Below are 13,207 nucleotides of genomic sequence, written 5' to 3'. Positions count from 1 at the left end.
GGCACACACCCATAACAGTGCCTGCCCGTCCCATGTCGAAGGTCAATCTGGTACCTGACCATCATGAGGATGAGAGTATTCCAAGGTTTTTGCCTGGGCTGGGTAGGAACATAAGTGGGTTTTCGCCGGGTGCTCTGGTTTCCTCCCACAGCCAAAGACTTGCAGGTTGATAGGTACATTGGCCATTGTAAATTGCCCCTAGTATAGTTAGGTGGTAGGGGAATTAAGGGAAGGTGGGGATGTGGTAGGAACATGGGATTAATTTAGGATTAGTATAAATGGGTGGTTGATGGTCAGCACAGACTTGGTGGGCCGAAGGGCCTGTTTCAGTGCTGTATCTCTAAAATAAAATTAAATAAATAAGAGGAGCAGGTCATTAAACCCCTCAAGACTGTTCTGCTATTCAATTGGATCATGGTTAATCTGTCAGTTGGGGCCCACTACCTGAAGGTTGTTACAGCTCATCTCACTTGGCATACCAGCCTCCAGTCTTACACTGAGTCCCAACTGAGGTGGGGGAAGTGGAGCACTCTGCCATGGGGAGTTCTTGTACCCAGCTTTACCCCCATGCCAATCTCTTGCCATCATTTAGCCGTCCAAGAACTCTGCACTCGTCCAATTCTATTTTTGCTACCTCCAGACTTGACTATTCCAACACTGACCAATCTCCCATCTTGAACCCTCCGTAAACTTGGGCTCATCCGAAACTCTGCTGCCCAAGTCCTAACTCACACCATTCACCCATCATCCCTGTGCTTGCTCTACATTGGCACTCAGTATGGCAACACGTCAAATTTAAAATTCACCATCCTTGTACCCAAAACCCTCCTGCAGCCCCACAACCCTCTGATATCTCTATGCTCCTGCAGTTCTGGCCTCTTCATCCCCGATTTTAATGGCTCCACAATTGGCAGCCATGCTTTTAGCCATACAAGCCCTAAACTCTGGAATTCCCTCACTTAATCCTCACCTACCTCTTCAAGCAGGCTTTTGGTCATCAATATCTCCTTATGCAACTCGGCATTATTTTAAAAATTTCTCACCTATGAAGCACTTTGGGCCGCCTCGCAATATTAAAGGTGCTATATAAATGCAAGTTGCTATTGAAGTGGGCAGCTGCCTGCAAATGTCAAGACACATCAAAGAACTGGTGCAAAATCCCCATCATTTACTGGGGGACACCCCTGTGGCCTACAGCAGGAATTAGATTTACCATAGAGGACCTGGCAGTATATGAAAAGTAACATGAGACTGACAACAGATAGGCCTATTTCCATACTGAAATGATAGAAAGTTCATCCCATTTACACGAGCACATAAGCTAAGCTAAATCTATTTTTTTTTAATGATAAATTTGATCTGAATGTTGATTCTTTTTTGGCGACCCACTCAGTGGAATGAGAGAGCTGTTCAAAAAGATCTCTCACTCTACACAAACTAGCACAATGCTTGAGGGAACACGTGCAAACCAGAATACCTGAACTGGATTCTTCCTAAAGGATTGAAATACTTTGTAACATAAGGAATAGAAATAATATATATTTTCTATGCATGTAACAGATACAAAAGGTTGACTCAGTTAAGGTTTGGGTCTTTTGCATGCACTGTCTAAGTTTTATAACTGATTTGCACAAATATGCTGATTTGAGATCTACACTTACGATTTGGCTTGCGGATACCAAAGCCACTATTATAGGAACTCGGAAACAAGATTCTCAAGCAGTCACTGTGCCCTTACGAGCATTTAAAGGGGCACTGTCGCCATTGTGGTACATCTCACATGACACTGTGTACAGAGACAGGAATAGTGCACTATCTGCCAAGAGAGGAGTCCCGCTGTAAATTATCCACTGGGGGAAAATACAAACCGTCCACTTTGCAGGAAGTATAGCGTCAAGGGTGATCGGAGCCACGGCTATAAATCCCCAGCAGAGGCAGCGAAGATTTGCATGGATGGGTGATACTCCAAAATGTAGACCAAGTCACAGCCTTTGGAATGAGCCCAAGCCTCACAGAGATGTGGGTTTGTGGCCGAATGGGAGAGAGATGCACCCCCTATAGTCCCCTGAATGGTGCATTAGAGAGGAGTCCTTTCCTCCGCGTTTTGCTCCTACATCCCTCCCCACTCCTTTCCTGGCAGGAAGAATGGGGCGGCAGGCAGGGAACTGGGAAAACTCACTGGGGTCAACCTGCATCATTTATAGACGGTGGGGTGGGCAGTCGAGGTAGCTGATAGTTGTCTGGTGGGAGCAGGAAAATCCCAGCTGGGAGTGGGTGGGCGGAGGGGAGAGGCAGTGATAAGCCTCAATGCCCATGTTCCACCACATCCTGCCCAATTTGGGTGGGGGTGTGCGGACGCCTCGGGAGGATAACAGATCAGGCCTAGCTCTCTGATTACACCCTCTGGTGAATAATTCAAATATTTCATCTTTAAAACTTTGTACAGTAGATTATTCGTTAACAATTAGTGCACCTTGAAGTGAAAAGGACAAACAATTTCCACAAGGAGTTCCCCGATCTCCCATCGTAACTATGGTGGAAAGTCCCGGGAGGGTGTAACCATAACATTTGTCCCAGTTCTCCAGGGTTTCCAATGGGAGTTGAGTAGAACCCCCTCGCCCCTCACTTGGAAATACCTCCTGAAATTCAATTACTTTTGGCCACCATGAGGATACCAATGCCCTCCTTGCTTGCAGTGCATTCTGGATACTGTGCTCTGTAGCTGTGCATTTCCACTTGTGTTAATTGTTATCCTGTGTTCCATAACCACAATATCACAGTCAGAATGGAGATGATTAGATCATTCCCCTGCCAAATACACCTGCAGGGTACATTGCTGGAAATGATTGAGATTGATTTTCGGCATGTAATTTGTATTGTGTGACTATTCACCACACAATATTGGAGAGATAGATAATCCTGCTTTTATCAGAAGACTGTTCTGTAGTTTCAATTGGAAGCTATGTTTTGTGTAGTTCACAGACATTGATTTAAGACTGTTTCTTGAGTAAATAGAGTGTTTTCAGGAGGACACTGTTTAAATCGACTGTTTGCTGTAGGGAACTGTTTAAATAGACCCCGTTTACTGTCGGGCTCTGTTTAAATAGACCCCGTTTGCTGTCGGGTTCTGTTTAAATAGACCCCGTTTGCTGTAGGGCTCTGTTTAAATAGACTCTGTTTGCTGTGGGACTGTTTAGATAGATTGTTTACTGCAGGGCACTGTTTAAATGGACCGTGTTTGCTGTAGGTCTCTGTTTAAATAGACCCCGTTTGCTGTCGGGTTCTGTTTAAATAGACCCCGTTTGCTGTGGGACTGTTTAAATAGATTGTTTACTGCAGGGCTCTGTTTAAATGGACCGTGTTTGCTGTAGGGCACTGCGTAAATTGACCCCGTTTGCTGTAGGGTTCTGTTTAAATAGACCCTGTTTGCTATATGGCTCTCTTTAAATAGACTGCTGTAGGGTAGTTTAAATAGACTATTTAATGTATGGCACTGTTTAACTGGACTGCTGTAGGGCAGTTTAAATAAACCCTGTTTGCTGTAGGTCACTGTTAATTGTTTTTATTTGTTGATGGGATGTGGGTGTTGCTGGCTAGGCAAAATTTATTGCCCATCCTCAATTGCCCTTGAGAAGGTGTTGGTGAGCTGCCTTCTTAAACCGCTGTAGTCCTTGTAGAGTAAGTGTATCAACAGTGCTGTTAGGGATTTCCAGGATTTTGACCCAGATACAGTGAAGGAATGACGATATAGTTCCAAGTCAGGATGGTGTGTGGCTTGGAGGGGAAATTTCAGGTGGTGGTGTTCACATGCATCTGCTGCCCTTGTCATTTTAGGTGGTAGAGGTCGCGGGTTTGGAAAGTCATGTCAAAGGAGCCTTGGTGCGTTGCTGCAGTGCATCTTGTAGATGGTACACACTGCTGCCACTGTACGTCGGCAGTGAAGGGAGTGAATATTTAAGGTAGTGTATGGAGTGCCAATCATTGTCCTGGATGGTGTTGAACTTCTTGAGTGTTGTTGGAGCTGCACCCATCCAGGTAAGTGGAAAGTATTCCATCACTCTCCTGACTTGTGCCTTGTAGATGGTGGACAGTCAGTGGGGAGTCAGGAGGTGAGTTACTCACCGCAGGATTCCTAGCCTCTAACCTGCTCTTGTAGCCACAGTAATTATGTGGCTGGTCCTGTTCAGTTTCTGATCAATGGTAACAACCCCCAGGATGTTGATAATGGGGAATTCAGTGATGGTAATACCATTGAACATCAAAGGGAAATGCTTATATTCTCTTTTGTTTGAGATGGCCATTGCCTGGCACTTGTGTGGCGCGAATGTTACTTGCCACTTATCAGCCCAAGCCTGGATGTTGTCCAGGTCTTGCTGCATCGGGACATGGGCAACTTCAGTATCTGAGGAGTTGCAAATGATACTGAACATTGTGCAATCATCAGCGAACATCCTCACTTCTACCCTTATGATAGAGGACATGTAATTGGTGAAGCAGCTGAAGATGGTTGGGCCTAGGACACTACCCTGAGGAAGTCCTGCAGTGATGTCCTGGGACTGAGATGATTGACCTCCAACAACCACAACCGTCTTCCTTAGCGCGAGGTATGACTCCAACCAGCGGAGAGTTTTCCCCCAGATTCCCATTGACCTCAGTTTTGATAGAATTCCTTGATACCATACTTGGTCAAATACTGCCTTGATGTCAAGGGTGCTCATCTCACCCCTGGAGTTCAGGTCTTTTGTCCATGTTTGGATCAAGGTTGTATTGACATCAGGAGCTGAGTGGCTCTGGCGGAACCCAAACTGAGCGTCAGAGAGCAGGTTATTGCTGAGCAAGTGCCGCTTGATAGGTGTGTTGACAGTGCTTCCATCAAATAGGCTGTATTTGTGCTGTAGGGCTTGGTTTAAATTGACTGTTTTGCTGTAGGGTTCTGTTTAAATAGATTGTGTTTGCTGTAGGGCTGTGTTTAAATAGACTGTGTTTTCTGTAGGGCTGTGTTTAAATAGACTGTGTTTGCTGTAGGGCTGTGTTTAAATAGACTGTGTTTGCTGTAGGGCTGTGTTTAAATAGACTATGTTTGCTGTCGGGTTCTGTTTAAATAGACTGTGTTTGCTGTAGGGCTGTGTTTAAATAGACTGTGTTTGCTGTAGGGTTCTGTTTAAATAGACTGTGTTTGCTGTCGGGTTCTGTTTAAATAGACTGTGTTTGCTGTAGGGCTGTGTTTAAATAGACTGTGTTTGCTGTAGGGCTGTGTTTAAATAGACTGTGTTTGCTGTAGGGCTGTGTTTAAATAGACTGTGTTTGCTGTAGGGTTCTGTTTAAATAGACTGTGTTTGCTGTCGGGTTCTGTTTAAATAGACTGTGTTTGCTGTAGGGCTGTGTTTAAATAGACTGTGTTTGCTGTAGGGCTGTGTTTAAATAGACTGTGTTTGCTGTAGGGCTGTGTTTAAATAGATTGTGTTTGCTGTAGGGCTGTGTTTAAATAGACTGTGTTTGCTGTAGGGCTGTGTTTAAATAGACTGTGTTTGCTGTAGAGTTCTGTTAAAATTGGCACAGTTTGCTGTAGGGTTCTGTTTAAATAAATTCCATTTGCTGTAGGGCTGTTTAAATAGACTATTTACTGTAGGGTACTGTTTATATAGACTCTACTGTAGGGCTCTGTTTAAATACACTTTGCTCTAGGGCACTGTTTAAATAGACTGTTTACTGTAGGGCACTGTTTAAATAGACTATTTACTGTAGGGCACTGTTTAAATAGACTATTTACTGCAGAGCACTGTTTAAATAGATTCTGTTTGCTGTCGGGCTCATTTTAAATAGACTACTGTAGGGCTCTGTTTAAATAGACACTGTTTGCTATTGGGCTCTGTTTAAATAGACTTTTCTGTTCATTGGGTAAATAGACTCTGCTTACCATGACTCCTACCCCAACTGGAACTCTGGCTGAAGCAATCATGTCACGGTCATTGTATTATTTTAAACAAATATAACACAGCTACAGAACGCAAGCACTGATTTTATAACTGCTCCCACTGCAGGCAGGAAAAGCAGTGCCGCATTCCTCCCTCCCCGGAAGCAGCAATTTCCAAGAGTGGATTTCCCCCCAGCACAGAACGTACGCTAGATGATTTCAAGCCGATTGTAGCAGCTGGCAAGCAAACCATTTGGAATTGTTCAATGTTGGGGTGCTCATCTGGAGTGCACGGAGAGTCGGGACTGAGTGAATGAACCACAGTGCGCCCATAAGTTTCCACTTCCCTTTTCTCCACTGCCTTAGGGTTGCTAACTTTGGTTGGACATTTCACCCCACAACTGCCCTGCTCCAATATCTCCAATAGGTTTGGACTAATAAGCAGAAGTGTTATTTGAAAATGAGAAACAATTTTGTTTTTGACACCATAATGTTTTTTCCTCGTAGCAGTGTCTGGGAGATTAATGTTTAGTTCCTGGAGGCTCCATCACTGTGCCATAATTGCCTATCGTGTCTCCAGTAGGCCTATGGTTCCCATTCAGCGTCACGGTGCTTGGCCTCGATTACTACAACAATGACCAGGATGGCACAGAGGACCATGGCCGCAATCCCCACGGCCAGACTGACGAAGGAATAGTTGCGAGCCTGACGAGAGGCGATCTCCGCTGATAAGTGGTCGCCCCGCGTCACCGCTGCCCGAGTCTGCGAGGAAGAGAAAGATGGGGTTAGAGACCCTGCATGACCTCAATCTGTCCAGACTATATCCTAACTCACATCAAGCCCCATTCACTCCCTCCAAGCTCATTGACTGATTGGTCAGGAGACTGGGGAATACTCCCCTGATCTTCTGCACAATGGAATTTTGTACATTCACCTGAGAGCACAGACAGAGCCACAGGTTCAACATCTCATCTAAAAGAGAACACCTCTGACAGTGCAGCACCCCCTCAGTACTACACTGGAAGCATCAGCCCAGATGTGGTACTCAATTCTCTGGAGTGGGACTTGAACCTGCAACTTTCTAATGGACAGGTGAGAGTGCTAGTGACTGAGCCAGGGCTAACACTGGAGTGCTGAGTCCTGTGGGAAAGGGTTAATCCTCACACCGGCCTCTTCTCATTGATAGTCACTCACTGTAAGGCCTGTAGTCAGGCAGAGTGGATTCATTTCTTCACCAGAGCTGTCAACACTGGGGATATTGTTGCCACGACATTCATTGTCAGTGGGGGAAAAAAAAGAGTTTTCAAACCTGATTAAAGATTTCGAGCTGTGACTATTTCTGCCACTGACATATATCAAAATAAGCCATGTTGGTTTTGAAGGAAGATGAGTGGAGACATTAGTTTCTATTCATAGTCACTATTGGAAGACCAGCAAATGGAGGGTGATTCACCCTGTCATCTACCCAGCCTCATTAAACCAATGGGAATCACACTGGGATCAAAGCATCAACACAGATCAATGCCAGAATAAGCAGAGAGGAGGAGAAACACAGAGATATGGGAATGGAAATTACTGATCGCAATGAACAACAGCAACTTATATAGCTCCTTCAATGTAATAAAATGCCCAAAAGCACTTTCCAGGAGCGTTATAAAGCAAAATTAAACACTGAGCCACATTAGGCGATATTAAATCAGATGACAAAAGCTTGGTCAAATAGGTAGGTTTTAAGGAGTGTCTTAAAGGAGGACACAAGTAACATCCCACTAGGGAGGAACTTCAAGGAAATTACAATCACCAGGGAAGTGGTACTGAACAAATTGTTGGAGCTGCGGGCTGACAAGTCCCCGGGTCCTGAAGGACTTCATCCTAGGGTCTTAAGTGGCGAGTGAGTCAGTTGGTGCATTAGTTTTCAAAATTCCCTAGATTCGGGGAAGGTTTCGTTAGATTGGAAAATACTGAATGTAACTCTTTTATTCAAAAACAGAGGGAGACAGAAAGTAGGAAACTACAGGCCAGTTAGCTTAACATCTGTCTTAGGGAAAATGTTAGAAACTATTTCTTCACAGAAATCTTTGCATCCTCATTGGCGACAGGTGAGGTCCCAGAGGACTGGAGAATAGCCAATGTTGTTCCTTTGTTTAAGAAGGGTAGCAAGGATAATCCAGGAAATTATAGGCCGGTGAGCCTTATGTCAGTGGTAGGGAAATTATTAGAGAGGATTCTTCGGGACAGGATTTACTCCCATTTGGAAACAAACAAACTTATTAGCGAGAGGCAGCATGGTTTTGTGAAGGGGAGGTCGTGTCTCACTAACTTGATTGAGTTTTTGAGGAAGTGACGAAGATGATTGATAAAGGAAGGGCAGTGGATGTTATCTATATGAACTTCAGTAAAGCCTTTGATAAGGTCCCTCATGGCAGACTGGTACAAAAGGTGAAGTCACATGGGATCAGAGGTGAGCTGGCAAGATGGATACAGAACTGGCTCTGTCATAGATGACAGAGGGTATCAGTGGATGGGTGCTTTTCTGAATGGAGGGATGTGACTAGTGGTGTTCTGCAGGGATCAGTGCTGGGACCTTTGCTCTTTGTAGTATATATAAATGATTTGGAGGAAAATGTAGCTGGTCTGATTAGTAAGTTTGCGGATGACAGAAAGGTTGGTGGAGTTGCGGATAGTGATGAGGATTGTCAGAGGATACAGCAGGATATAGATCAGTTGGAGACTTGGGCGGAGAAATGGCAGATGGAGTTTAATCCGGACAAATGTGAGGTAATGCATTTTGGAAGATCTAATGCAGGTGGGAAATATACAGTAAATGGCAGAACCCTTAGGAGTATTGACAGGCAGAGAGATCTGGGCATACAGGTCCACAGGTCACTGAAAGTGGCAACGCAGTCAAGAAGGTATACGGCATGCTTGCCTTCATCGGTCGGGGCATAGAGTATAAAAATTGGCAAGTCATGCTGCAGCTGTACAGAACCTTAGTTAGGCCACACTTAGAATATTGCGTGCAATTCTGGTTGCCACACTACCAGAAGGACGTGGAGGCTTTGGAGAGGGTGACAGAAGAGGTTTACCAGGATGTTGCCTGGTCTGGAGGGCATTAGCTATGAGGAGATGTTGGATAAACTTGGATTGTTTTCACTGGAACGACGGAGGTGGAGGGGTGACATGATAGAGGTTTACAAAGTTATGAGCGGCATGGACAGAGTGGATAGTCAGAAGCTTTTTCCCAGGGTGGAAGAGTCAGTTACTAGGGGACATAGGTTTAAGGTGAGAGGGGCAAAGTTTAGAGGGGATGTGCGAGGCAAGTTCTTTACACAGAGGGTGGTGAGTGCCTGGAACCTGATGCCGGTGGAGGTGGTGGAAGCAGGTACGATAATGATGTTTAAGAGGCATCTTGACAAATACATGAATAGGATGGGAATAGAGGGATACGGTCCCCGGAAGTGCAGAAAGTTTTAGCTTAGGCAGGCATCAAGATCGGTGCAGGCTTGGAGGGCCGAATGGCCTGTTCCTGTACTGTACTGTTCTTTGTTCTATTATTAAAGACGTTATAGCAGGGCATTTAGAAAAATTCAAGGTAATCAGGCAGAGTCAGCATGGTTTTGTGAAAGGGAAATCATGTTTAACCAATTTATTGGAGTTCTTTGAGGGAGTTACGTGTGCTGTAGATAAAGGGGAACTGGTGGAGGTGATAGTCATAGAGGTACAGCACTGAAAGAGGCCCTTCGGCCCACCAAGTCTGTGCCAACCAACAACCACCCATTTATACTAATCCTACATTAATCCCATCTTCCCTACCATGTCCCCACCATTCTCCTACCTACACTAGGGGCAATTTACAATGGCCAATTTACCTATCAACCTGCAAGTCTTTGGCTGTGGGAGGAAACCAGAGCACCCAGCAGAAACCCACACAGTCACAAGGAGAGCTTACAAACTCCATACAGGCAGTACCCAGAATCAAACCTGCCTGGGTTACTGGAGCTGTAAGGCTGCGGTACTAACCACTGTGCCACCCAAATTGTACATAGAATTCTAGAAGGCATTTGATAAGGTGGCACATCAAAAATAAAAGCTCATGGTGTAGGAGGTAACATGTTGGCATGGGTAGAAGATTGGTTAGCTAACAGGAAACAGAGAGTAGGCATAAATGGGTCATTTTCTGGTTGGCAAGATGTAACGAGTGGTGTGCCACAGGGATCTGTGCTGAGGTCTCAACTTTTTACAATTTATATAAATCACCTAGATGAAGGGACCAAAGGTATGGTTGCTAAATTTGCTATGATACAAAGATAGGTAGGAAAGTAACTTGTGAAGAGGAAATAAGGCAGCTACAAAGAGATATAGATAGGTTAAGCGAGTGGGCAAAGTCCTGGCAAATGGAGTATAATGTGGGAAAGTGTGAAATTGTCCACTTTGGCAGGAAGAATAAAAAAAGAATCATATTATCTAAATGGTGAGAGATTGAAGAGCTCTGAGATGCAGAGGGATCTGCGTGTCCTACTGCATGAATGGCAAAAGGTTAGTATGCAGGTACAGCACGTAATTAGGAAAGCTAATAGAATGTTATCGTTTATCACGAGCGGAATTGAATACAAAAGTAGGGAGGTTATGCTTCAGTTATACAGGGCGTAGGTGAGACCACATCTACAGTACTGTGTACAGTACTAGTCTCCTTATTTAAGGAGGCAGTAGAGAGAAGGTTTGCTAGACTAATACCTGGAATGGGCGGGCTGTCTTATGAGGAAAGATTGGACAGGCTAGGCTTGTAACCACTGGAATTTAGAAGAGTAAGAGGCGAATTGATTGAAACATATAAGATTCTGAGGAGTCTTGACAGGGTGGATGTGGAAAGGAGGTGGAAAATCTAGAACTAGGGGTCACTGCTTAAAAAGAAGGGGTCGCCCATTTAAGACAGAGATGAGGAGAAATTTTTTCTCTGAGGGTCGTGAGTCTTTGGAATTCTCTTCCTCAAAAGGCGGTGGAAGAAGAGTCGTTGAATATTTTTAAGGCAGAGGTAAATAGATTCTTGATAAGCAGGGGAGTGAAAGGTTATCAGGGGTAGGTGGAAATGTGGAGTAATCAGTTCAGCCATGAACTTACTGAATGGCGGAGCAGGCTTGAAGGGCCGAGTGGCCTACTCCTGCCCCTAATTCGTATGTTCGTAAGTGAGGTGGCGAGGCGGACAGATGTACACAGGATATTCCAGGACTTGGGACCTAAGAATCTGAAGGTATGGCCACCAATGGTGGAGCGATTAAAATCAGGGATGCTCAAGAGGCCAGAATTAGAGGAGCTCAGATGTCTCGGAGAGTTGTGAGGCTGGAGGAGATTACAGAGATAGGGAGGGGCGAGGCCATGGAGAGAGTATCTGGAGGAGATTACAGAGATAGGGAGGGGCGAGACCGTGGAGAGAGTTGAAAATAAGTGCCAGATTTTTATTCTGGGATCAGGACCCTGGCATTTCCGGATCCCGACCCTGCCCTGCGTGAGCGTGACACTTCTGACACAATTTTTCAGTGCCAGGCCAATTAATGGCCGAGGGAGAACTCGCCATCCAATTAAGGATGGAGGTTGGGACTCCCGAGGCTGGAGGGCCAATTAGAGACCCTCTGATACACATCATCGGAGGTGGGAGCTGTCGATGCATGTGGGAGGGAGGGAGAGAGAGAGAGAGAGGGCACCTCCATCTAGAGTCGGGTGACGCTACGGAGGTAGAAAGAAGGCAGTCTTAGTGTGACGGCACGGATATGTGGTCGATAGCTCATCTCGGGATCAAAATATGACACCAAGGTTGTGATCAGTCTGGTTCAGCCTCAGACGGTTGCCAGGGAGAGGGAGTCGGTAGCTAGGGAACAGAGTTTCAAGCGGGGACTGCAGACAATGGCTTCAATCTCACCAATTTTTAATTGGAGGAAATTTTTGCTTATCTAGTACTGGATGTCGGAGAAACAGTCTTAAAATATAAATTAAAAATTCTTAATGCCTGATATAATATTCTATTGTTTGCTATTTTAACAAACGTATGAACCTGTTTCACACAGTGTCTCCAACATGGAGATACAAATATATTTACAAGTCCAAGAAGCAACGTAGACACAGATACATATTAAAATAGTGAAAATAAGTCTCATGAAGCAAGATTGCTGTCATGATCTCATTGAAAAGAACCACTTTATTTGGCCCATGACGATCCCTCTGTCGCCAGGTGGTTTTTTTCAATGAGATTGCAGACTTTCTAAATTTGAATGGACCTTCATTCTGACCCCAAAAATCAAAGCTGTAAAGGTGGGATTTTAATGTTGATGTGAGGTGAGATTTTTTGGGCTGAATTTTATCGAGCCTTCGACATCAGGAATTGTGGCCGGGGTTGGAGATGGGGGCGTGGTGCATGAAGATTGCTCCGGAGGAGGCCTGCCACCGACCACGACGCCAACAGGGCCCGTCCCGATCTTGGCGGTGGCGTGGCCCTGTGTTGGCGCCCCCCCCCCCGCCGGCGGCCGCTCGTCAATGAGACCCGCATTACAATATACAGATGGACACTTACCATTCAAAAACATGCGATTTACACAGTTGTGGTCTTCATCCTGGCGGCCGGCATTGACGTGCCTTTGGATCCCGTCCGGGGAAATGAAGCGTGACTCCTGTGGGGAGGGGGGAGGAGGTACCGTTCTCACTTCGGGAGCGGGGGAGTGGGGTCAAACTCTGGATTGGTTGGGGGGATGGTGGGAAGGGGTTGAGGGTAGAGTTTATGAATTTTGTGTGGGGGAGGGGGTGAAGGTCACGTAGTCAAAGTAAGTATTTTGGGGAGTGAGTGGGCAAGGAATTAAATGTTGGGGGAGGGGGTCGGAGAGGGGATGGAAAGATTTTTTTACCTTATTTTTAATACTTTTAAACGCAATTTGTCTTTAAGATTTGAAACAGTCATTTGGGCCTCTAAGCCCTTTAAAAATGGCACCGGATGCCGTTGCTGGGGATGGCTCGCCCACCCCCTCTACGTCATTGGTGGGGGGGGCGGCTGACTCGGCATGCTAATGAGCCACCACGATCCCCGACATGCAGCCCGAATGTACAGGCTGCCATTTTTCTCACCCGCCGCCAATTTCGGCAGCAGTCCTACAGAATCCAGCCCTTAATGGTGCCATGAGGAGGGATATTAATATTGCAGTGAAGTGGGATATTAATGTTGCATGCCTGGAATTTATAGCATGTAAACAAAACATGGAAATTCCATTAAAGTCAAATCACTAAATCTATCACTCGATTATACCTCTGCGA

The 13,207-nt window shown here is 45.4% G+C and overlaps 1 protein-coding gene across 1 annotated transcript in view; it reads right to left on the bottom strand.

Annotated features, from left to right (window-relative positions):
- Positions 1 to 6,168: 6,168 nt before the first annotated feature.
- The window catches only part of LOC137346302 (proline-rich transmembrane protein 1-like), a 132,056-nt gene continuing 125,017 nt past the window's right edge, over positions 6,169 to 13,207 (bottom strand). Inside the window, exon 5 of the mRNA XM_068009784.1 lies at positions 6,169 to 6,676. Coding sequence (XP_067865885.1) covers positions 6,500 to 6,676 — 177 coding nt within the window. The 3' untranslated portion in view covers positions 6,169 to 6,499. The remainder of the gene's footprint in view (positions 6,677 to 13,207) is intronic.

This window comes from Heterodontus francisci, chromosome 29 (assembly GCF_036365525.1).
Source record: "Heterodontus francisci isolate sHetFra1 chromosome 29, sHetFra1.hap1, whole genome shotgun sequence".
In the NCBI taxonomy this organism is placed as follows: Eukaryota; Metazoa; Chordata; class Chondrichthyes; order Heterodontiformes; family Heterodontidae; genus Heterodontus; species Heterodontus francisci.
Note: the sequence above shows the minus strand (reverse complement) of the source record. Positions and strands in the feature narration are given on the sequence as shown.